Source organism: Xenopus laevis, chromosome 5L (assembly GCF_017654675.1).
Source record: "Xenopus laevis strain J_2021 chromosome 5L, Xenopus_laevis_v10.1, whole genome shotgun sequence".
NCBI classification, from domain to species: domain Eukaryota; kingdom Metazoa; phylum Chordata; class Amphibia; order Anura; family Pipidae; genus Xenopus; species Xenopus laevis.
Window position 1 is genome coordinate 10457166 of NC_054379.1, and position 27013 is coordinate 10484178.

The 27013-nt window shown below is 40.1% G+C and overlaps 1 protein-coding gene across 1 annotated transcript in view; it reads left to right on the forward strand.

Moving 5' to 3' along the window:
• The window catches only part of LOC121393600 (potassium voltage-gated channel subfamily H member 1), a 185047-nt gene that overhangs the window by 66337 nt on the left and 91697 nt on the right, over window positions 1–27013 (forward strand). Inside the window, exons 9-10 of the mRNA XM_041562519.1 lie at window positions 16572–16771; window positions 21752–22004. Coding sequence (XP_041418453.1) covers window positions 16572–16771; window positions 21752–22004 — 453 coding nt within the window. The remainder of the gene's footprint in view (window positions 1–16571; window positions 16772–21751; window positions 22005–27013) is intronic.

The following is a 27013-nucleotide window of genomic DNA, read 5'->3' on the forward strand; positions in this document are numbered from 1 at the left end:
TAATGATTAGGCAAGGTAATTAAGTTAGTTTAAGCATGACTTTTTAGTAGCTATGGGTTATCAAGTAGGAATAGACAATGAAATTGATTTCTGCTCCTAAAATTATACTGTGAATTCCACAGCTAAAGTTGTTTTAGAAAGGAGCCTTCACACATGGTGAATATACGTTGTATAGGCACATAGGGGGTTATTTCTTCTGAATGCCAAAACCTCAAAAAATCTGTGTTTTTTTTCTTTAAAATCAGAATTTTTAGTGGAAAAAGTCCTCAAATTTTTCGGGATTTATTATATTATATTATGGGAAAAGTCTGAATCTGAAAATCAGGCATCTCAGACCTGCGGAAGTCGCATATAAGTCAATGGGAGAAGTCCCGAAGATATCTTGATCTCCACTGGGTTTCGTGCAATAATCCAAAGATTTTGAGTTTTCATAGCAAAAATTCGTACTATTTGTATTTTTAACGATTATGTTGTATGTTTTCCCTCACAGGAAATTTTCTGTAAAATGTATCGATAAATAAGGGAAAAAAAAACCCGTGCAGAATTGCTCGGAGTAGTTTTGAGAAAATGAGATAAATCCGGACTTTAATAAATGGGCCTCCCAAACAGTGATCCCCAACCAGTGCCTCATGACCAACATGTTGCTCACTAACCCAGGGATGTTGCTCCCAGTGGCCTCAAAGTAGGTGCTTATTTTTGGATTTCTGCTTTGGAGGCATTTGAATGTGGCTCACTAGTTATAAAGGATGGGGATCCTTGCACAACGGCAATAAAGGAGATTTTTTAATGGAAGATAAGGGTCATTTCACTTATGGGAAGCAGTTAGAACATCACCAAAAGGTGACACTCTTGCACAGTGTTCCCCAACCAGTAGCTCTTGAGTAACATGTTGTTCACCAACCCCTTGGATGTTGCTCCCAGTGGTCTCAAAGCAGGTGCTTATTTTTGAATTTCAGGCTTGGAGGCAAGTTTTGGTTGCATAAAAAACAGGTGCACTGTCAAACAGGGACTGCCAGTCCATATAGGAGCTACCAAACAGCCAATCACACCTTTTATTTGACATCCCCATTTGGAGTAAAAAAGGATGGGGATCCCTGCTCTTGCAGGAAAGTCAAAGAGCTGGTTGGACGACCCTCATTTTTGGAAAGGCCCCAAAGCTGATCCTAGGGTGGCAGTGCTACCATGGCTACATACTGTACCTATCTGATTTAAGTAGTTTTAAAGTTTTCAAGTTAGTGTTCTGGTGTTCCATGGTCAATTGATCTCCTAAAGACACTTTGGTGATATGTGCCAAGTCCAACTGATGTTCTCCCTGCCCCATATGATAAACTTTATTTTTACAAGAGTAACTATTTCTTGACAGGACTGTTTGCTGCCATTCTTTGTGCCTACATAGACTGACCGGAATCCAATCCCATTCTAACTGTAAAAAATAAATCAAAATACATGATTTAATAACAATAATAGTGTATTTGTCAATCATCGCCCTGACTTGGTTTGAGCTCCCCATATAGGGCTAGCTCCGCAGTTTGGAAACCACTAATCTACAGTGTTGGGTTTATGGATTGAGATCAATATCGAAACCCTTGTTCTATATTAATTCTGGGGGACAATCCTCTTCAGTTAAGAAAGAAGGCAACAACTAAATCAAAGGATTTTACCTGTTTTAGCCAAGTATGGGTAAGTATTTCTATGGAACCCATTTTAAGTGAAACCACAATTTTATATGTTGTTCAGTGAGTTTTCTGAAGAAAAGACGAGGAAATGGTTGACCTGGTCAAGATAGACCATGCTGAGTCAAACAAACCTTTAGTAATACTGACCTCTAACTGTTAACCCATTTTGATTCATTGTGTAGATTAACTTTATATGACTTTAAGTGTTGATGTGCAGTTAAAGTGCAGCTTGTCTTTTCTTGTTATAAATAATAAATAAAGTATAGAAAAAACCTTGTCACAAACCAGAATCAATATTGTATATGAGATTAGTAATTTTTGGGAGTCTTATCAACGGAAAACCACCAGTTTAGAAGACATGGCCATAATTAGAAAAGTAGAGCAGATTAATTGGTAGCATATTGCTTATGAGCTGCGATTTCCGGTAATTGTATTAATTAATTGGTCATCTATCATAGTTATAGCAGTGAATAACAGATAAATCCATCACTGTATAGGCAGGGGAAATAATGAGTATACATGGTCAGGACTATAAGCAGGTGGCAATCATGGAAATGATGGATAGACACTGGAATGTAGGTTCAACAGAAAATGTTATAAAACAAAAAAAAAACAAGATGTTTCTTTTGTTTAAAAAGCTTAGGCACCAATGGTCAAATTTAGTTTTCCACTGAACTGTTTCTATAGATCCACTATAGATCCACAGTCAAAGTCCCTTCCCAGAGACTATTATCCCACTGTTACTATAGGCACCATCTCTCCCTACTATACCTGCTATCCCACAGTCACACTCCCTTCCCAGAGACTATTATCCACTGTTACTATAGGCACCATCTCTCCCTACTATACCTGCTATCCCACAGTCACACTCCCTTCCCAGAGACTATTATCCACTGTTACTATAGACACCATCTCTCCCTACTATACCTGCTATCCCACAGTCACACTCCCTTCCCCGAGACTATTATCCACTGTTACTATAGACACCATCTCTCCCTACTATACCTGCTATCCCACAGTCAAACTCCCTTCCCAGAGACTATTATCCACTGTTACTATAGACACCATCTCTCCCTACTATACCTGCTATCCCACAGTCACACTCCCTTCCCAGAGACTATTATCCCACTGTTACTATAGGCACCATCTCTCCCTACTATACCTGCTATCCCACAGTCACACTCCCTTCCCAGAGACTATTATCCACTGTTACTATAGGCACCATCTCTCCCTACTATACCTGCTATCCCACAGTCACACTCCCTTCCCAGAGACTATTATCCACTGTTACTATAGGCACCATCTCTCCCTACTATACCTGCTATCCCACAGTCACACTCCCTTCCCAGAGACTATTATCCCACTGTTACTATAGACACCATCTCTCCCTACTATACCTGCTATCCACAGTCACACTCCCTTCCCAGAGACTATTATCCCACTGTTACTATAGACACCATCTCTCCCTACTATACCTGCTATCCCACAGTCACACTCCCTTCCCAGAGACTATTATCCCACTGTTACTATAGACACCATCTCTCCCTACTATACCTGCTATCCACAGTCACACTCCCTTCCCAGAGACTATTATCCCACTGTTACTATAGACACCATCTCTCCCTACTATACCTGCTATCCCACAGTCACACTCCCTTCCAGAGACTATTATCCCACTGTTACTATAGACACCATCTCTCCCTACTATACCTGCTATCCCACAGTCACACTCCCTTCCCAGAGACTATTATCCCACTGTTACTATAGGCACCATCTCTCCCTACTATACCTGCTATCCCACAGTCACACTCCCTTCCCAGAGACTATTATCCACTGTTACTATAGACACCATCTCTCCCTACTATACCTGCTATCCCACAGTCACACTCCCTTCCCAGAGACTATTATCCCCACTGTTACTATAGACACCATCTCTCCCTACTATACCTGCTATCCCACAGTCACACTCCCTTCCCAGAGACTATTATCCCACTGTTACTATAGGCACCATCTCTCCCTACTATAATTACTCTTCCACAGCCTTTGATGCTACTATAGGCACTCATTGTAGTGATGTTCTTCGGGATCCAGGACAGTCAACACTCTTATGTACTGTATAACTGTTGCAGATGAGTAGTGAAATAATTTTGCTGTCTGAATTGCACATTGTCAGTTTTTGTTGGCTTTTAGCTTTTTGTGCCAATGTAGAAGACACTTTACTGATTGATTTCTCACTGCCCCCAAGTTAGCTGACACATCCGGAGAGGTGAAACAGAGATCAGCGATATATGTAAGTGTGTAATTAAACACTTTTGGCCCAAGAGGGGGTCATAACATCCTGTTCATTCACAGTTCTAACATCACATTGGACTTATTGGCCTTAAGTCTTAGTGTTAAAACACTTGAAGAAATCAAATGAGAGAGAAAATGAGAGACCATTAGCTCATGGGTATGAACTGGCTGTTCTATACACGTTTCATGCAATACCACAATGTATCACAATGTATATTCAAGCTAATTTATGATTGGCCAGTTGTGAATCTTGCTAGCCATTCTTAGTATCATATGTTCCTGTAGACTCCACTGAACTGTATTGTTTCTTTAACAAAAACCACAGTGAAGTAAGACACTAAAGGGCCATCTGAGCAAAGATCGGCCTCTAATGTGGCTTGCACCATGTCCCACCTGCTCACTTTAAATTGATATGATACATTTTCCTTTAAAATGAAAGCTGTGACTACAGTGCACTGTAGTGTGAAATTTACACCAGGCACCTGGAGAGATGACGACTCCTGACCTGAAGGAAATGAAGATCTAAGCAGCCCAAGAGGAGTTGCATTTAACATCATTTCAAAACCACCGTCTAAAACAGAGCTCCCCAACCCCGTGCTGTGATTGGCTATTTGGTAACCCCTATATGGGTTGCAGAGCAACCTTTTGGTTAACGATTCTCAAAATTTTTCCCACTGTTGTTCGTACCATAAGAAAAATATATTTCCCACATACTGAAAATGGTTTATGCACTGAAGAACCCATCCCCCTTTTACCATATATTCACTAGCTATTGTGGACATGTTAAACACTGGCCAGGTGAGCTCTGCAATCTAATTATCATAGTACTTTTGAGATGCTGAATGATGGCCTAGCCCTTGTATTTACATAAAATATTGCTTGATCAGGGCTTTGTAAAATCATATGCATTTTTAAGCCAACACAACACTTTTTAATTGTTCTAAAAAACATTAAAATACCTGACTAATTAAATTTTCTGTTATAATAATTGTTTTTCACCATTGGTCAATTCCAACTTTCCTAATGTTGATCTTAAATTGTGTTTTTAGTGGAGTTAGAGTAAACTGAGGGACGGGATGTTCTCTGCTGAGTTTCCACCACTGACAGCTGATAGATTTTCTGTTTAATCATTAACCCTTCTTTTAAAAGCCATCAATCTTTAAAAAAAAAGAACAAACAGATAAATCACACTGATTTAGCTACCAGTTTTAATTGTTTGTTTGTGCAGAAAGTCACTGTATTGTTGTTCGTTACTTCATTGTGAGCTTGGGCCATGTCCTTGTTCCAAGTCTTGGTGCTGGAGTCCAGATGGAGCTGCAGTAGTGCTGCATAAGATTGGAGCATGGTTTAGAAGTTGAGGTTCTGGATACCTTGTTATTTAAAGACAAACTGAATATATATCTGCCGACATACAATGTTAGCAAATAGCCTCCATGCTGTGTACAGTTGCTGGAGCTGAAGCAGTCATGGTTGGAGAGCTGCTCTGCAGTTGTAGACGGGTCCCTGGAGCAGTTGTAGATGGGTCTCTCATTTGTCTGGCCCTGGAGCCAATCCTGAGCATGAACAGGCAACCCTAGAGCCCTTCCAGGGGTTTCATTTACTATGCATAGCTATGAATTGAAGGCTGTATGTGTTCAACAGGGGTGAAGGCGAGGGGAGGCACATAGATGCCCCCTAACTTGTGCTTCAGAGATGCAAGTTAGCGAGTGCTGGTGCACGTAAGTACTTTTAAAATGAGCACTAAGGGGCGTGCTTTTGCATCTGTGGTTAAAGTAAATGACCCTACAGTGTACCTGCATATAAAAGATATCATTATTATTAAATAATTATCATTAAATACTGCTAATATATACCCAGCACTCTACATTTTTAAGAGCTTCAAATTTAGCTAATTACTATCTTACATAAACATATATGTAGAACATAAGAGTAAACTGGCAACCCCAGTTCTTCTGTACTCCACTGGCTTTTAATAGTAGCACCACATCACTGGTTCCCAACTTGCACCCCTAAGGTTGTTGTGAAAGCAGAATTTAGCATTTGTGTGTTGCTCTTCAAAAAGAAAGTCCTTGGCCAGACCAGTCCATGTTTATATTAATAATGAAGCCCTACAAAGTCTTATTTTGCTCTGTGCCATGCCATTGCTAAAGAAAGTCCTGCCAAGTAGGGAGAACCAAAAATGTCTGCACACGAGCTCAGGGGTTCAGTAATATATGGTCATTGCCCTGGGCACATAATCGAGCATATAAGGGTAGATGGTTGCCAGAAAACTCAATTGCCACTGCTGAGTATAATGATACAGCAATGCTACTGTATCTCACCATTCTATGAACAACTTGGTCCAAGAAAGAGATTTATGGAATTAATTTACAAACAGAACAAAGACCTAGAGGAAGGTCAGCTATACAGACAGTGTACAAGAATACCTTTAGATAAGCAGTTATATTGCAGTTCTGTCTAAAATGTTATATTGAGGTCCGTTTATATTGTGATCTTATAATTTGTTCCTCTGTAAAATGGGATGCTTAGACTACATGGAATGATTGTTGATTAGATACTTTTACCATAAACACCAATTTTGTGCAGAAGAAGTAAAGATTTGGGTATTGAGCCATGTCCCTTTCTGCCTTTGTCCCATTTTAACATGACAGCAAATAGCAGGAGCCGGCAAATCTGGAAGTTTTTGCATCCAATGAGAAACATTAAGCTGTCAAATAAGCTACCGTTGAGATCTGTCTTATTCAAATTGAGTTTATGGGCGAAAATCATGTTCTGCTGTTATCAGGATTCAAAAGAAAGGAGGTCTGAGACTGGTAATGTGGAATCTCCACGTCTGATAATGAAGGTCACTGAGAATGAAAGTAACTGTAGATTTGAGGACATTTTGTAAACAATAAAAAATTCCTTAATATAGAAAAAGTTCAAGTGACCATTCCAAGTGACTAAGATTCAAAGATCCAATAAAAATTGGTGACACTTCTAAGAACCCAAGCTACAAGATCTCCAGTGATTGCATTTAATTAAATACAATCCATGTAACCCTTCAACCTAGATCTAGTAACCCATATCAACCAATGAGAAGGTTTATAATACTCCCGATTAATCATGTCAGCCAACCAGAATGTACAATGCAACAGTGGCTGGGAGATGTCTTATTTTTATGATGTCGTTTTTATTTCTAAATTACCCTGTTTACACTGCAATTCACTCTACCATTTAAAATGTAATTCCTTACCCAACAAGTGTAAATTATTTTAGTTGTAATATTGGTGTGTAAGTGCATCTCAGGTCATATTGCCTGGTCATGTGCTTTCAGAAAGAGCCAGCACTTTAGGATGGAACTGCTTTCTGGCAGGCTGTTGTTTCTCCTACTCAATGTAACTGATTGTGTCTCAGTGGGACCTGGATTTTACTATTGAGTGCTGTTCTTAGATCTACCAGGCAGCTGTTATCTGGTTGCCTTCGCATTGTTCTGCTGATGGGGGGGGGTTGGGAGCTGTAATGGATCCACAGACAGGAGCCTATGTGCTGAATAACTTCTGCAGAAAGATTTAAACGACAGCAAAAACAAGTCCAGGTACAGGCCGGAAATTCCAGGGCAGGGGGCAGACAAACAGATGAGGGACAGGCCAAAGGTCAGGACGGGCAGAGTTCATACAAAGTCAAAAACAAGCTGAGGTCAATGCCAGGAGATCCAAAAATCAGGAGTAACAGGGAGCAGAGAAGAAACAGGGAAACAAGGTAGCAACAGGACAAAATTTACCAGAAGATTTCAGGAACAGGATAATAGGCTCAAGAACACGATCAGGATATCACAGAGCTTGGAGTCAGCAGTAGGGCCAATAATCCAGCATGGGGTGTTGGGGAATCAGGTTTTAATAGCCCTTAAATAAGCAATTGCCCTCAGCTGGACAGAGGGTGTGTTCTAAGGAAGGCTGATCTGGAGGCAGCAAAGCAACAGGCATCACATCAGAGCCAGGCCACCACCACACTGTCTCCTGTGGCTCCAGCAGGAGGAGCAGTGCCTGGAACATAACAGGTCCCTGGTTCAATGCCAGGGAGTTCCTCACAGGAGCTGATATCACTCCAACTTGCAGTGCAGCAGCAAAGAGTGACTGAAGTTTATCAGCGCACAAGTCACATGACTGGGGGCAGCTGGGAAACTGACAATATGTCTAGCTCCATGTCAGATTTCAAATATAAAAAAAAAATCTGTTTGCTCGGATTTCAGTGCAGAGCAGCACTGTTAACTGATGTGTTTTGAAAAAACACATTTTCCCATGACAGTATCCCTCTGCGGTTAAAGGGCCAGAGCTTTGTGTATTCTATATCGACAGGGTCAGATTGGCTTTCCAGAGAACCAGGGGATATCCTGGTGGGCAGCCCAATCAGCCTTTTTTTATTTCCACCATAGGTTTATGTGACACCTATTAGATTTAACACTGTGAACCTCTAATAGTTGTGAGAGTGGGTGCTCAATACAAGGTTCCCTGTCTGATATTTTACATATCCCACGGTGACCTGCAGCTTTTTTAATGAATTAAATAATGAATATATTTTTTTCATGTTGCAACTGTTCCGGCAGTCAATTGATTTGCACATCTTTGGAGTAAATAAATTCTTTGGGATGGAAAGAAATTAAACTGTTCCTTTGCCCAATAAAATACTTCCTTCACAGCACAATGACTCATCGTCAGGCAATTAATGTTTATATTTTCTCTCATATGGGCCTATTTATTTTCTTTGAATAAAACAATCCAGATTTTATTCTGATATGCTCAGACAGATGCTCCTTGCTGATCTCCCATATGCTCAGTGCTTTAGCGCATTAAACAAAGGCGCTCGTCTGTACAAATTCCCTCAAGTCACCCAGCAAAATCCTATTAACTGATTCTCACATTTCTATTTATCAAAAGTAGTAAAGTGGTGATAATGTTTTGTTTTAGAAAAAATAAATAAACATAAACTAATTTTTCTGTTCTATGGAAAGGTTTAGGTAAAAACCTCCCCCTGTGGTAGACCACCAGCTTCTGTCTTGAGTGTTTTCTCTCAGATTGATTTGGGTTTTAATGGGCTGATACAGGGGTTGAGCTGGGCTTCTTGTGTCACTATGACCCCTCCAACTTCTAGTCTATCATTGGTCCAGGAGGTAATGCAAATAGACATTTCTCAAATACTCAAGATTTCTAAAGAACTCTTGAGTGTTATGGAGACATGACGGTTCCTAAGGAGGAGAAGTCTCTAGTTCCTGTTGAAGCTGGACCAATATGTAAACAATAGAAGTACATTATAAAACCATAATATTTAATCATGGTGCAAAGGGGTTAAAAAAACATTTCAGTTTAATCCAAATATTGCTCCAATTGAGTGGGGAGGAGATCTGCTACTGTGTCACCTGTAGATGTCCATAGATTGCCCTTTTTAGAGGTTCATATTTCCATTGGGTCACACAGAAGACTGGCAGATGGACTTCACTGCAGGTTGGATTTTGATGCAATGACTGAGCTGAAAATACAACTCATTTCTTAGGGTAGGCTAAAAAGCTTTCACTGCTCATGCAGTTAACCACTTTAACACCAAACAGGACCAGCTTTAGTGCAGAGAGTGTAATTCCTGCTTTTTAATGTAATAAATTAAATAAAACCTTATCTCCAGTATGTAGAGTACCTTTCTTTAAAAGGGTGGTTCACTTTTAGCTTTACTTTTAGCGTGTTTTAGAATGACTAATTCTAAGCAACTTTTCAATCAGCCTTCATTTTTTTATACTTTTTGAGTTATGTGCCTTTTTCTTCTGACTCTTTCCAGCTTTCAAATGGAAGGAGGGGTGGTGACCCATCTAAAAACAAATGCTCCGTAAGGCTACAAATATATTGTTATTGCTCATCTTTTTATTCAGGCCCTCTCCTATTCATATTCCAGTCTCATTCAAATCAATGCATGGTTGTTAGCGTAATTTGAACCCTAGCAACCAAATTGCAACCACTTGTATGTTACTCTCAGTGGCCACAAAGGAGGAGGAGCTTATTTTTGAATTCCAGGCTTGGAGGCAAGTTTTGGTTGTATAAAAACCATGTGTACTGCCAAAAAGAGCCTCCTGTAGGCTGCCAGTCAACGTAGGGGCTACGAAATAGCCAATCAACCATCCACTGGATCTATTTTCATGCTTGTTTTGTTCCCCAACTCTTTATACAATTGAATTTGGCTCATGGGTAAAAAAGGTTGTGGACCCCTGCCTTAAAGAATAGCTAAAGTCCAACAAAGGATTGAGCTGTATATTAGGCATAGGACTTCTTGTAAACACATAGAAACAGTGTCGGACTGGCCCACCGGGATACAAGGAAAAATCCAGTTGGGCCCAGGTGTCAGTGGGCCCTCCTGCTGCTAAACATTTGGTTTATTTCATGGTCATTCCCTATTTGTATGAGAACAACGAGACTAAATAGATGGAATAATAGATTATAGTATGTAAAGACAAGAGACTAGGAGAATAGAGGTTGAGTGAGGAGAGGAAGAATAATAGTACTGAGAGTGGCCCCTGGTCTAAGATTAATTGGTGGGCCCCTGGTCAAAGGTTTTTGGGTGGGCCCCTGGTGTCCCAGTCGGACACTGCCTAGAAACATGGCAAATCAATAAATGTAAAAATCCTGACCTTCATATTGGTTTCCAATTACTCCCCACCTTCCTCCCTAGTGCTCCAAATACACACTGTAAGATCCAATCGTTAATTACAGAACAATGCAGGATGATCCAATCATTTGGTGCTCTGGTCAGTGATTGGATCATAATGGGGCCCTAGGTAGATCCATAAAGAGAGAAAGAGCATCAATATTCCAATGTCAAGGGTCAAGTTTATGGCCATAATCTATATTCTCTAATGCTCTATAGAGCTTGGGGACATGTTTAACACCATTATTAGAAGGAATTGAGGATATGTATGTATGTTGAATCATTTACTTCTAGTAGAAGTAGAAATAAATGCTAAAAATAATTTATTTAGGAGCAGAAAAAAATCAGCAAAAACTCCCAGGTTCCAGGTTGTCTGTGTAGCCATGCATGTATTTCTGAACTAATTACAGATAAAGCAATCACACATCGTCTTAAAGTCCAATAAGCCCCTGGATGTGGGCCGATTGGAAACAATGCGTCACGATGTGTTTGGTACAGGGTGCCCTGTATATGCCTTATTTCTGCCCCGCAGCCTGTACCTTTCAGCTTGAGTCCTACAGCACTTTGGTCTGTATTTACTGTATTTTCTAATCTCTTGCAAAAATGATTATTGTCACGGTAATATTGAAGCAACATTGCATCTCAGCACCTTATCCAGTATTGTTACGCGAAGCAAAACATTCAATTGATTTAACCTTCAAGTAATCTTCATGATTCATTTGTCAAATTCATTGCGAGCATCGCTTATCGGCGTTTTATCGAAGGAGCAACGCACCGTCAGTCAGTTGGTTCCTTCTTGTTATCAATGGAAATATTGAAAGAGCCATGTTTACCTTTTTAGGATATATATAAAAATCATTTATTAAGTCAAGGTTAAAGATTATCAGGAGTGCAAGCAGCAACAGTAGTGCCAAACAACTCCAGCTCTCCAATGAGTTAATGAACTAATTCTGTTATTTGGAAGATTTTATTTTGTCCAAAACTTCTATCTCAGTTTTTTTAGCCTCGTGCCCTATTCTAAACAGGTACAACCATCCTGTTGGTGTTCAGTGCAAATATTTATTGAATAGAGTTTTGACCAGGCACCAATGTTTCTTCTTAGCATGGCACAAAACAATCCTAAATAATCCATATAGATAATACATCTCTCAAAAGTAGGCTTTATAGAATGTAAAATAATGTTTTTCCTTAAAGGGATTCTGATTTTTATGACATCGTTTTTATTTCTAAATTACACTTACACTGCAAATAATTCACTCTACGATATAAAATGTCATTCCTGAACCAGCAAGTGTATTTAGTTGTAATATTGGTGTGTAGGTGCATCTCAGGTCATTTTGCCTGGTCATGTGATTTCAGAAAGAGCCAGCACTTTAGGATGGAACTGCTTTCTGGCAGGCTGTTGTTTCTCCTACTCAATGTAACTGAATGTGTCTCAGTGGGACCTGGATTTTACTATTGAGTGTTGTTCTTAGATCTATCAGGCAGCTTTTAACTTGTGTTAAGATGGCCATAGACACACAGATAATATCGTATGAAACAAATTTTCATACGATATTTGGTACGTGTATGGTGGGAAACGAGCCGACCGATATCGACAGAAGACTTGGATATCGGTCAGCTCGTCGATCAGGCTGTACGCCAAATTTTGATCGGGTGCCTTTGAAGGCACCTAAACATCAGCCATTGTTAGTGCTGAATCGTCAGATACAGGTAGAATTCTATTGTTTCTATCTGTATATCTAACGATTCACCTCTACACGTGTGTATTAAAATGAAAAATCTTTCTTGGAAAGATCTTTTCCAAGAAAGATTGTAATTGTTACGTCTATGGCCACCTTTAGGGATCTGCTATCTGGTTACCTTCCCATTGTTCTGTTGTCAGGCTGCTGGGGGAGGAGGGGTTGATATCACTTCAACTTGCAGTACAGCAGTAAAGAGTGATTGAAGTTTATCAGAGCACAAGTCACATGAGTGGAGGCAGCTGGGAAACTGACAATATGTCTAGCCCCATGTCAGATTTCAAAATGAAATATAAAAAATTCTGTTTGTTATTTTGAGAAACGGATTTCAGTGCAGAATTCTGCTGGAGCAGCACTATTAACTGATGCGTTTTGAAAAAAATATTTTTCCATGATGATATCCCTTTAACAAATACTCGGCAGTTAGTTGTGTATTGCCGTATAACAGCTGATTAGCAGCTTGCTCAGGAGTGGTACACATTCCTCATATTTCCACGTGCAGACAGCTGGCAGGTGTTCCAAGCTTTAAACCATTAAATGGGCAGCCTGAGCGACAGATAAAAACACATCACAAATCCTTCGCCGCTGCACAACATGCCAGACTCTTATCAAAGGCTTCGTGGAAAACAACTGGCAACTATTTTTTTTTTTTTACAGATTCTCTGTGTTTGTGGGTGGATTTACAGTACAAATGAAATTGTTTGCACTTTATATTTGCTCAAGTTCATTACTCAAGTATTGAGCTGAATTTAAATTTCCCGAACTAAGCCAAAAAACAATTAAATAATTGTCACAGAACAGAGCATCAATTTCCACCCCTACACTATTGAATAATTGGCTGATATTATTATCCTTCGTAACATACAATGACAATACAGGAAAAATCTGCAACACCTTTACTATAGGTATAGGTGCCACACTTTAAGCCACTTCGCCAGGCATAAATTCGTTACCACTACGCTAATTCACTAAAATGCAATGTTGGGTCTGGGCTGCCGAAAGCGTGCAAAGTTTTGCTACCGTTAATTCATCAGGATCTTTCACTAGTGTTCAACTGCATCTTATCAGTTCGCCAGGTCTAAGGTGGCGAACGAAACTCTAGCAAAAGATGTAATGATCTGTAAAATTCGCACTTTAGTGAATTTGTGGAGTAACGACCGTTCGCCTGAGCGAAAATACGCCTGCCGATAAGGCGTGAAACTGCACTAGCGACGGTTTCTCTCTATAGCCAATTGTCGTCTACGCCTGTTAGTAAATTGGCGGTGTCCCTGCGGATGAGATTTCTGAAAAATTTTCGCTGTGCCCCAATATCTTTACTAGGCACCACAATGGTTTTGTCAGGTTTTGTCTATGAAATTTTGCATCACTGCCTCTAAAGCCCAAGACTGGGATCTTTGTTTTCATCATAGGATCCTGTGGCAGATGGTTGGGGAATGGTGGATAATATGAGATAAGTGCAGAGTCAGACTGGCCCACCGGGATACCAGGAAAACTCCCGGTGGGCCCAGGTGTCAGTGGTCCTCTTGCTTCTAAACATTTGGCCTATTTCATGGTCATTTTCTATTTCTTTATGGTAAAAAGAGGCTTAATAATGGAAGAATAAAGTATATTAAGTAGATATAAAAGACTAGGAGAATAAAGAGGTTGACTGAGGAGAGGAGGAATAATAGTTTGGAAAGTGGGCCCACCGTCTAAGGTTTTTTAGTGGGTCCCTGGCATCCCAGTCCGACACTGGATAAGTGGGAGGGCCATAAGGACATAACCATGTGAATATTACTACTGATGTTGCATAGGGGTATATTTATCAAAGAGTGAAGTTAATAGTGAAGTTCCACCACTAGAGTGAAATTTCACTTTCACCCATTGATAAATACGCCTTTCAAAATCCCATAGAAATGAATTGAGAGTGGGGGAATTTCACTCTAGTGGCGGAACTTCACTCTTTGATAAATTTACCCCATAGTGAGCCAGTGCCTCCTTTGGAAGTCTTCTGGGCATTTAAAAGGCACACTAAGAGGCCCATTTACTAAAGCTTTTTGAAACCATGATTAACTATATTTCTCTAAAATCACAAATGACATAAATATTTTTAAAAGATTCGAATAAAAAAGTAAGAACGAAAATAGCTGTTGAGAAAATTTGTAAACCCCAAATTATCCGTGAACGATTAAAAACTTGTATGACAATGAACAATGATTTTGAAAACCTCGAAAACCACAAACGAAAGGCTGATCTTTGCAAGAAAAAAAAGGGAACTTTCTACTGATTTCTTCTTGACCTCGACAGCTTTTACTTGCCGTACTTTTGTATTCCTAGATGTTATGGTTTTTACACTTGATAAATTATGGAAAAAATCGTGGTATGATTCGGAGAAACGAGCAGTATATGAACTCATAAATCTGCCCCAAAGAGTCATAGGGGCAGATTCACTAAAGGGCGAAGTGGCTAACGCCAGCGACTTTTCTCCAGCATTACCATCTGCAGCGACATCGCCAATTCGCTAACAGTCGCAGGCGCCAATTCGCTAGACTGTCGCTTGCAATTGTTCACACATTGTTCATAGGTCGACTCAGACCAGGCGAAGTACTAAAAAGAAGCTTCATTTTCCTCAATCTTCTGTCACTTACATCATGTCTTGTGTGCTGAAAAAGCATTAAAGTTCCAAAAACACTGGCGACTTTTCCTTTTTTAAATCAGAATTGCCTGCAAAAGTCATATGGAACATTCAATTTACAGTGGGCTCATGTGTAGGGCATTATATTAACTCTCTTGTCTTTGTTAAGGTTTCCTGGACATTTGTGGTAACGTCAAGCATTTGTACCAGCATTTATAATAAATATTATATAATAAAACCTCTATACAAACGCAAGATCACTCGCAAATTTTTACTAGGGATGCAACAAATCCACTATTTGGGATTCGCCTGAATCCCCAAATCCTTTGTGAAAGAAACATAATTTGCATATGCAAATTAGAGGCGGGGAAGGGAAAAGTGGAGAAAGAATGTTTTACTTCCTGGTTTTGAGATGAAAAGTCACATGATTTCCCTTCCCGCACCTAATTTACATATGCAAATTAGAATTCGGTTCGGCCACACACAAGGATTCGGCCAAACCTGTTGAAAAAGGCGGAATCCCTAACTGAATCCAGGATTTAGCACAATTCATTCAATCGAACGATCGAACAAAAAATCGTTCGATCGAACGATTAAATCCTTCGAATCATTCGATTAGAAGGATTTTAATCCATCAATCGAACGATCTTTATTCGAGCTAAAAAAGATAGCAAAGCCTATGGGGACCTTCCCCATAGGCTAACATTGACTTCGGTAGCTTTTAGATGGCGAACTAGGGGGTTGAAGTTTTTTTTTTAAAGAGTCAGTACTTCGACTATCGAATGGTCGAACGATTTTTAGTTTGAATCGTTCGTTCGATTCGAGGTCGAAGTCGTAGTCGAAGGTCGAATTAGCCCCATGGTCGAAGTAGCCAAAAAAACCATTTGAAATTCAAAGTTTTTTCATAAGTAAATGGGCCCCTTAGTGTAGTGGTAGCGAATTTGCACCTGGCGAAGTGGTGCGATGTGTGCGAATCGGTTGCTGCCAATAATTCACCCTTTAGTGAATCTGCCCCATAAAATTTACCACTGTCAGGAGTCTATATATTTGTATAGATAAGGGGGATGAGAAGCCCCAGAATTTGACTTTTGGGGCCCTAACTGAGATCCTGACCCTAATACTGAATACCATTGTTAAGGGTGCTTTTGTTTCTTTGCCTCAGAACAGAATAATCTTGCAAGAACACATTGAGCCTCCTCACTATTTCTTGCCTTCGACAGCAACAACCATCCAAGTGCCTGAGGACAGAGTCCAGCTGTCAGCTATGGCCAGAGAAATATTCCAGCTGGACTTTCATTATGTAGTAATAACACTTTAATTGCTTTTTTAAAGGTCCTGGCACCTGTGTCCCCTTGGCCTCACCCCAGTCAAAGGCCTTCTAGACATCTAGACAGCTTTCCAATAAGCACATTAGACTTCAGTAACTGCTTGCTAAGCACTGAGCTCCTCTGGAAACCCTAGTGCTGTGCTAAACAATGACTGTAGGAATAGTATTATGATGAGACCATATGTCATGGCTCAGATAATGTGCACTAAAAATATGTTCTTCTTTCTATTTTTCTATTTGTCTGTCTGTTTTAGCACTTCTATATGCAACTATATTTGGTAACGTCACAACTATCTTCCAGCAAATGTACGCCAACACAAACCGATACCATGAAATGTTAAACAGCGTTCGGGATTTCCTCAAGCTCTACCAGGTTCCCAAGGGACTGAGCGAGCGGGTGATGGATTATATTGTCTCCACATGGTCCATGTCTAGGGGTATAGATACTGAAAAGGTGAGTGTCATTCAGTTTTGATCACATTTTCTCAACACATTTTTAAAAGGAAGTGTTTCATGCTGTTGTGAACCCCAGGGTTATAGATCACAATACCCGGTGGCATCTCTAGTACCATCTTCAATGTCGGAGTTGTAGATGTTTCTGACCATTTTTTGCTTGAAAAATTGTTGGGAATTGCTGCTATAGTTTCTCATATTATAATATTTATTATATGACGTTCCAAGGTACTTTAAGAAACAGCAAGATACTCATAAGGGGTCATTTATGAATGCACCTGGAAGAGCAGATGTTCTGCAATGGAGAGTACATATTGACAAATACAGTATTGTATCGGAACATTCTCCTGCACTTCCACATTGTTCCCAATGCCTTTTCTGATGAATGGTGTGCAACTGTGCCTACTGATACAGGGGAACCCCAGAGATACCATCACCTTGGTACCTCCAGAGTTACCACCATAGGCTGTGTCAACACGCACACCAGACTTGTGCCCAGCAAATTATGTGCAAACAGCATTTTAATGTGCTCCCTAGGAGTGTTGCAACACCCATTTTTAAAATGCTAGATGCAACCTGGAATTATGGTTGGGAACCCTACCTTATGGGTAAATAGCATGGTGTTTTGTTTCTAAAATTACACTTGGCACACTGCAATTGCATTCTTAAAGGACCCCCTATGGTGTTTCATTTTTATTTAAATGAGGGGTTGTATCTCCTCGCTCGCCTAAAAAACCCTTAGCTAAAATGAGCACAATAAATAGGACATATTTTGAAATTACATTGTCTATAGTAAATTTTTTTTTTACAATCTATATTTTCCTTTGTTATTTGTCATTCTAAAGCACTAATTTGAAAGTTGGGCTATTCTTACTGACCTTAAAGGAAAATTCAACCCTTTAGCAAAAAAAACCCCTTACCCCGCACACCACATAGACCCCCTCCCTCCTCCCCCCCAGCCTAACTACTGCCCCGGGGAAATGCCCCTAACTTTTTACTTACTCCTCGGCACAGATTAAGGCATCAGAGTTCCACTCAGCCATCTTCCGGGTCTTCGGTAAGCTGAGACAGAGACCGGCGAAGCGGCATATGCGCAGTTGGAGCAATTTACCGGTTTACAACTGCGCATGTGCCGAAATGGACAGAAGTTGCCCAAGTGCCGGAAGGAGACACAAAGACCCGGAAGAAGCCTGCGGTGAACTCCAATGCCTGAATCTGCGCCGAGGGGTAACTAAAAAGTTACGGGGCATTTCCCCAGGGGGCAGTTAGGCTGGGGGGTCTACATGGGTGGGGGTTGAAAGTATTCAAAGGGTTGAATACTCCTTTAAACCCCTCCTTCCCCCTTTATAAACAGGGCAATTTGTTCAGAGCTCCCTTCTCTACTTTTGACAAACAAACCCCTCCCTTCTCTAAGCAGCAGCCTTTGAGCATCTCATTATCAGGGACTTCTTAGTTGACTGGTAATTAGTTTTATCAGCTCCTCTGAGGTTCTGCAGGACAGGAAGTGTCAGGAAGTACTAAAGTGAAACTGGCTTCATGTTTTTGTTGAGAAGCCATCGATGTTTCTATACTTTTTTTCTTTCAAATAAAGGATCCATGGAAGGCATATACCCAATGACTTAAAGGAATACTGTTAGGTCTACAGTTTTTCAGATGTGGTCTCTTTAATAAATGACAAGACCTAAATGTATATAGTATTGGACAGTTATTTGAAAACATTACATTTGTATAAATGTATTGCATAAAAGAACCAAGTTATTATTCAACTATTTAAATGACAATTTAGCTGTTGATGATTAATTTGTATATTTGTCTGAAGTGGTGATTCCTCCTTGACAAGCCAACCTATTAGCTAGTTGCCTCATATTAAGGAGTACACAAATGTCATTAAATCGGGTTTATTTGGCAGCATCGTTTTTCCTATGTTTTCTACAAAACAGGAATATACATTCAAAATAAACTCATCTTATACGGAAGTTAAATTCTCCTATAAAAGTAATAATACAGTATACTACACTGTTAACACTTGGGGGGGTTCTATTGTACCCATAGTAATTACAAATTGAATTACCATGGGACCATTTTCTATATCAGCTTATCTAGACTGTATTGAGAATAAGTCAAATCAGATATAAATTAAGAACAATTTATTTTGGTTTTCCTTAAAGAAATATTTGCACCCAGTCGTTGTTTCAATGACTACTGATTTCATATTGTTGAATAACATCCTTAAATTTAAAACGCCGATCCTTTGGTCTTCATTTGTATTCAGATGAAGTTTTATTCAGTCTGTATCTGGTGCAATTATTCCCTATATTACCATAAGGTCGGATGTGAAAGCAAAGTAATATGCTGGTCAGTAAGTTATTACTATTCTCAAGGTATTCGGATGTATTGATTTGCTCTATGTAACCAAATTAGATAAAACTGATTGGAAAAATCCACTTCTAAAATTAACATGTCACTTTACCTGTGATGTTCAATGGACAAATAATGAATTCAGGTCATGATTTGCTCTACATTCAGTTCCATTGATTACTCCTAAAGAATCTCATAATTGTTTATTTGACCAAGCCACTGTATTGCATGCTACCATTAATTCATATAGAGCTTCCATGGGCTAAAAAACTGTGTAAGAAAACCCAGGTCAACATATTCAGGCTCTGCTGCTGGTGGGAAATATTGTGATGGTCCTACTTATATTATGAGAAGGTTGCAGACAGTAGAGTATGAGTAGGTGACCAGGGATAGACAAGGATAGTGTAAGCAGAAAAGCTCTTTGGATACCACAGCTGATATTTTAGTTAGATTTACTGATGTTCTCACCCCAACCTTTTTACCCATGAGCCAAACTGAAATGTAAAAATAGTTGGGGAGCAACACAAACATGAAAAAGTCTCTGAAGATGCCAAATAAGGGTTGTAATTGGCCTTTTGCTATATGGGTTGGCAGTCTACAGGAGACTCTACTTGGCAGTACACCTGCAACCAAACATTACCTCTAAGCCAGGAATACAAAAATAAGCATCTGCTTTGAGGCCACTGAGAACAACATTCAAGGGGTTGGTGAGCCACATGTTGCTCAAGAGCCACTGCTTGGGGATCACTGTTTTACACCCAAATGTTCATTTGTTGTTGGAAATGAACAGTTCTGAGCACTATCCAAGGACCCTGTGTAACCATAGCTACAGGGAAATCTATTGTAGCCATGAAAATACCCTGTGCAATTTTCATATTCATTCACACATTTATAGGAGGCCACTTTAATGTTGACCTGCTCTATAGAAGTACTGTTTTTGCGGTTTCTCTGTAATTAGTTCAGGGGCTTGACTATTATTGTATGGCATTTATATAGTGCCAACTAGTTTAAGCAGCACTTCACAAAGATTGTTCCTCATTCACATCAGTCTCTGCCCCAGTGGAGCTTATGTGTTCCCTTGCTCATACACTCAACACGCTAGATGTAGCTTTATTCTAAAGCCAATTAAATTGCTTGTTGTTTTTTTATATAGTTATTGAATAAGATTAGTGATGGGCGAAATTTGCGAAACTGCGAAAAATTCGGGAAACGGCGCCCGTTTTTGAGGCTGGCGGCCGTTTTTGACGGCGGCGTCCATTTTTTCGAAAAAATGTTTTGACCCCGACGAATTTATTCGCTGGTGGCGAATCGCGCAAATTCGCCACAAATTCGCACCTGCCGAATAAATTCGCCCATCACTAAATAAGATTACGTAATGTCCACCTGGAATGGGAGCATATAAGTGTATTGTTTTATATTCCTCTTTAAAACAAACCAAAACCCAAAATGGCCAAGCATCTCATCATGCGTAGAGCCATCAGTAACCATTTGGATCCACTTTTGTCTGGTTCTATTGCATATGGTATCCCTAATGGTCCACCCTATCCCCATGCAGGCCAGCTAGGCCAAATTGCTCATGATTTATCTCAGTGGGCTTGTGAACTACTAGTTGGGAATCCCCTTGTGTGTTGCCAACCTAGAAATGCCTTGACTGAACATTTCAAGATATTATTAACTGTGAATCCCTCTCTTCTAAAGCTGTAATTAGACTTGAGATCTGTAATCCTCTATCTTATATCAAATGTGGTCATTTATGAACACAGTGCTATGTGCAAAATATTGATGCAATATTAAATTTGTTTTCTATACAGTGTTTTTCCCTGAAATCCTCCATTGTGGGCATCAGTACAGTTCCAGTCAAGGAAGCAAATTACTAATGGAACCTTGGAATTACCACCCGCTCCAACTTGTTGGTAACTCCATGGTAGCAATGATATAGAACGGAGTTCCAGGCACACTAGAAAAAAGTAAAAAGTTATTTATTTCAATTTAAATGAAAAGCAGGGGCGTAACTACAGAGGAAGCAGACTCTGCGGCTGCAGGGGGCCCAGGAGGTACAGGGGGTCCCATGAGGCTCTCACTGATGAGCAATTTGAACATATATTGGTAAAACAGGACAAACACTGGATATGTTTGGGGCCCTAAAATTAATTTGCTGTGGGGCCCAGCAACATCTAGTTACGCCACTGATGAAAAGTGAACATCTCCTAATGGCCCTGCACATTTCTCACCTTAAGGCACTTACTCATGGGCCATTAGGAGATGTTTGCTTTCAATTTAAATTGAAATAAATTACTTTTTATGCAACATGTGTGGCCCCATGGATTTTCTGGTGTGCCTGGAACCACCACTTGAGTGGTGGTTTTTGGGTTGAGGGTATGGGGCTGGTGCCCCTTGACCACCACTTCCACTTGGTGAGTTTATCAAGAGTGGTTACTTGTGACACTTGGTGACTCCCTTTCATTCATTACAGAACAGGTATATTGCTAAGGGGCATGTTTGGATGCAAGTTCTTTTCTAAATAGTGTCAATAAAACCTACAGTTTTGTTTTTTTTTATAAAAAAAACATTATTTTCTGTTGCAGCTGAAATAATAATTGGTTGTATTTTTCACATTCTGTAGGTATTGCAGATCTGCCCGAAGGATATGCGAGCAGACATCTGTGTGCATCTGAACCGGAAAGTTTTCAAGGAGCACCCAGCCTTTCGACTGGCAAGTGACGGATGCCTACGAGCCTTGGCCATGGAATTTCAAACCGCTCACTGTGCTCCTGGGGATTTAATTTATCATGCGGGAGAAAGTATCGATACACTGTGCTTTGTGGTTTCTGGCTCTTTGGAAGTCATCCAAGATGATGAAGTCGTTGCTATTTTGGGTAAGTTTCTTGGTTGGTCCTATCTTTTCCCTTCCAATCAGCTTTTCTAAAATAACTGCTCAAACGTTGAAATATCCAGCCTGCAGCTCTTCAACCTTAAGAAATGGTTAAGAAGTGGGGCAATGTGAAACAAATTGGAAAGGAAATGCAAATTTCTGCAAAATGATCTGATTGTGCTCAGTAGCTATTGAAGGGATAGAATTGACTTTCATCATACCTGCAACACTTTTTTTGTGCCTATCCTTGTGCTTTCTCACTTTAGAGATCCCTTCCTGTTCAGATGCTTTAAGAACAATATTTCATTTGTTTCCACAACAATCCCCTTCAGACTGAGGCAATAAAACAAGACCAATTAGCTGTGTATTCTTGTGGTAATATCTTCTATCAGTTTCCTGGCCGGGTGAGAGTAACTGGATCTGTGCTTTCCTTTTAAGTGACTTCACATTGATTCAGGATAAAAGCCGTCTCTCTTTGTCTGGCCAAGGGCATAGAGATGTGAAGGGCGGGAGTCGGGAGATACTAAAGTAGACAAGTGGAACTCAGTGCAGTTTGTAATGTACAGTATATGGATGGACTTTGGGCCTACTTGACTAGTCAGTAGTGGTGGATGAATTTGTCCTGTTTCATTGAAAAATTTGTGAATTTCATGGGAAAAATTGGTGAAACGCATCAAAGTCAATGGGCGTCAAAATTATTTTGACGCACATCAATTTTGAGACACGTGACAACTTTTATACAAGTGTCTATTTTGTCCAAATGCATTAAAGTCAACGGGCATCCGAATAATTCTGATGCACAACAATCTTTAATGGGCGTGACTATTCTGACGCCAGCCAAAATTTTGTTAATGTGCCGGATTTTTAGCTGTCAAATTTTCTTCGCAGTTTTGCAAATGTATTCGCCGACGGCGAAACTCTCAAATTAGCCGCATTTCCCGCCTGTTGAATTTATTAGTCTATCAGTACTTGTCAGTAACACATTCTTAACATTTGCCCATGTACTGTCTGCTTGGATCTCCCTTTTGGTCTTTGTGATGTTACAGTTTAAAGCAGCATTATTTATTGGAGGCCTCCCAAATCCTCAATATATAATACAGCAACTGAATTCTATGACCATATTAGTAATTATGTGAAATTCATACTCACTAACCCCATAATGATCCAGTTCTGGATTCTTGAATACTTAAAGGGATACTGTCATGGGAAAAAAAAATGTTTCAAAATGATATCACTCCAACTTGCAGTACAGCAGTAAAGAGTGATTGAAGTTTATCAGAGCACAAGTCACATGACCAGGGGCAGCTGGGAAATTGACAATATGTCTAGCCCCATGTCAGATTTCAAACTTGAATATAAAAAAATCCCTTTGCTCTATTGAGAAATGGATTTCAGTGCACAATTCTGCTTCAGTAGCACTATTAAATGATGCGTTTTGAAAAAAACATGTTTTCCGATGACAGGATCCCTTTAATACCATTTCACTCTAAATAGTAACATGATGTGAGAGCTTACCCTGGTGGTCTATTGGGCCGGCGGGGACGCCCGCCGCGCCTTTGGCAGGGGCACACGCTGCTCCTCTTATGTTCAAGTGCCGGTTCCTTAGGGCACACGCAGCGCGCATCTCCTTTTCTTATAGGCGCATTGACGTCGGCGTGATGACGTCAAACGCAATTCAAACACTATTTAAAGGGAATTCCCTGTACTGTTCTTTGCCCATTATTGGTACATCCTAGTGAGTTCCTGGGTGCTATTCCTGTATAATCCTGTTATCTGATTCCTGTTTTGGCCCCTGCCTGATTGACTATTTTGACTTCTGTGATCCTCACCCCAGCCTGGTAATCCGACTATTCTACACTCTGTAACCTGACCCCAGCCTGTTTGGACAACTCTTAATTGATCTCCCGGCTTTGACCCTTGCCTGTCTGACTCCTCTAGAATTCTGCCCGCACCGACCCGGCCTGTTTGACTACGATTTCGTCTAATCCTTGAACTGTGACCTTCTGCCCAAAGACTTTGTTTAGCGATCATGCCCCACTGCTCATCCAGAACCCTCGCTTGGCTCCTCTTTTAATAAGACCCGATGGCATCCAATTAGCCGAGGTGAAAGGTGGCTGTTAAAGGTGGAAGCAAGATCCGAGACCAGGGAGCTTAGCATTGGTTCTGGATTCTGGGTGCCGATTCGTGACACATGAAATAAGGTCTCAAAAATGACTATTTATTTGCTATGGGGTTAGTTGATGTCTCGGTAAGAACACTAGTAAGTATGTTATTGCACTTTCCAGGGATATAATGTACTATATCCTATATGTAGCTTTACCTCTTCCATTTCCCCAATAAAATAGCTTAGGCCTTGATGAAACTTGCTTTGTATGCACCAACTCTATGCAAATTCATTATTGTACCAGCAAATATCTACCATTATATTACTAGACTTCATGATAGATATCTCAACCCTCTGTGTAAATCAGACAGGAGGTTTTGCTACTCCATGGGAGGTTGCTGATCTACAGTAGGAGTATGTTTGGATGCACAATATCTAGAACAGTGACCCCCAACCAGTTGCTCGTGAGAAACATGTTGCTCACCAACCCCTTGGATGTTGCTCCCAGTGGCCTCAAAAGAGGTGCTTATTTTTGAATTCCAGGCTTGGAGGCAAGTTTTGGTTGTATAAAAACCAGCTGTACTGCCAAATAGAGCCTCCTGTAGGCTGTCAGTCCACATAGGGGCTACCAATCCCTTATTTGCCACCCCAGGACCTTTTTTTATGCTTGTATTGCTCCTCAACCCTATTTACATTTGAATGTGACTCGCAGGTAAAAAAGGTTGGGCACCCCTGGTCTAGAATGTAGATAGTAGAAACATACACTTACTGGCTATAATCAACCTTTCAATAGAAGATAATGCATGAAAACATACATCTCTCTTTTTTCTCCATAAATTTGCATTTCTGTCCTTGAGTGAGAGTTTCCCATACATTTGCCTCAGATGAAGTCATTCTAAATGTTTAACATAATCTATTGATGACTGCTAAGTGTCCAATCATCTCTTCAGCCCATGGAGACCTTTTGGAGGGGCAATTCCCCTTACAATTAACGATGACATAACATGACAATAACATTCTAAATCATTTACAAACTGGTCTTCGTTTTCTTTACCTTCTAATGGCTATTTAATAATTCAACCTTTTGTCCTTGTTTTCAATTTAGATTGCTTCTTGGTTGCTATGCTCATTGGAATTACCAACCAAGCTTCCGTTGGAATAATCGAATGAAGCAAAAAACAGCAACATACTATAAACATATAGTGAAATTCTCACCCTGAATAAATTCATATTGCTCAGGTCTAGTGATGGGCGAATAAATTCAGCAGACATGAATTCCCAATGAATCTCCACGTTTTGTCGCAGGTGAATTAATTCACATTCTGCCTGCGAAAAAACCACTGCATTAAAAAAAAATTGACGTGCGTCTCAACTGACGACGCATAAAGAATGTTGCTCATCAAAATTATTTGGACGCCCATTGACTTTTATTCATTTGGACTTAATACTCACGCATATAAAAATTTACACTCGCATCAAAATTGACGACCATTAAAATTATTTTGACGCCTATTGAAATCGGTTTCGTGAATTTTTTGCCGTTTTGCAAATTTCGCTGTAAATTCGTGAATTTTTCAGCGAAACTGTTCAGATTCGCCCATCACTATTCAGTTCTGTTACTCTAGTATCTGGATGGAATTATAACTTTCCCTATAGAGAGAGCCCAGAACATCAGAATCAACAGCTTAAAGAAATCTGCCACGTCATAAAAGTTCATTTAAAAGGGTGACCTTCTCCTTTAAACCACTCAGTCAAGACCTATGTCAGCTCCCACTCATCAAGGGAAATGTAAAATGCGCAGAGAAGGCATTTCCTATGCAATAAGCAGCTCTTTTACACTCGCTTTTTTTAAGGAAAGAATAAGTGGAAGATAAATCCTGCTTGTAAATAAGGTATAGATTCTATTTAAATGGCGAGTCGCTGGATGTCAGGGGTATCTGGATTGATTTCAATCAATCCCTTTTGCAAAGCTCATCGCGTTTCAAGCTAATGCTCTCCCTTATAGGAAGCAAGAGATTTATTAAATGCAGGTGCTGGAATGGGGCCAGGACTAAGTGGCGGATGGCTAGTGGCGTCAGAAATAATAGGCATAAGTTAATTAAAGGCTTTGTCACTTGCCTAATGCATTAGCCCAGTCACTCTGTTGTACCCTGGGAATAGTCATGTGCCGACTCAGCCAGGGAAATGGAATTCAAGGCTGTGATTGAAAGTGATGTTGTAGCAAAGTCCACAAAGAATCGGCATCTAGATTTCATTCATCATGTGCAGCGAGGCACTCAAGGGAAAGGTTTTGTTATGTTTAGTAAGCATTCTTGCAGGCTGTCCAGTCTAGTCACCACATTTGGGGGTTATGTTAAGGTTTGTGACAGATCTAGTAAGCCATAGCAGCCAATCAGTGGAGAGTATTTAATATGAAATATCTGGTAGTTATGGGTCACTAGAATTAGGCAAATGTAGCTCTTTTCTTACTTTACCCCATAGTAGTCTTCAAGGGAAATGAATGAACCCCACTAGTGATCGACAAAAAATCAACCCAACCATAACCAGACCTTTCACAAACCCTAACCCAGCACACCAAGGGGTTAGATCTAGTAAGCCATAGCAGCCAATCAGTGGAGAGTATTTAATATCAAATATCTGTGACAGATCTAGTAAGCCATAGCAGCCAATCAGTGGAGAGTATTTAATATCAAATATCTGATTGGTTGTTAGGGGTTACTAGAATTAGGCAAATGTAGCCATTTTGTACTTTACCCCATAGTAGTCTTCAAGAGAAAGGAAGGAACCCCACTAGTGATCGACAAAAAATCAACCCAACCATAACCGGACCTTTCACAAACCCTAACCCAGCACACCTTGGTATCTATAGTGCCGTGTCCAACCTACCCCGCGCTTATATCACTGAAGTG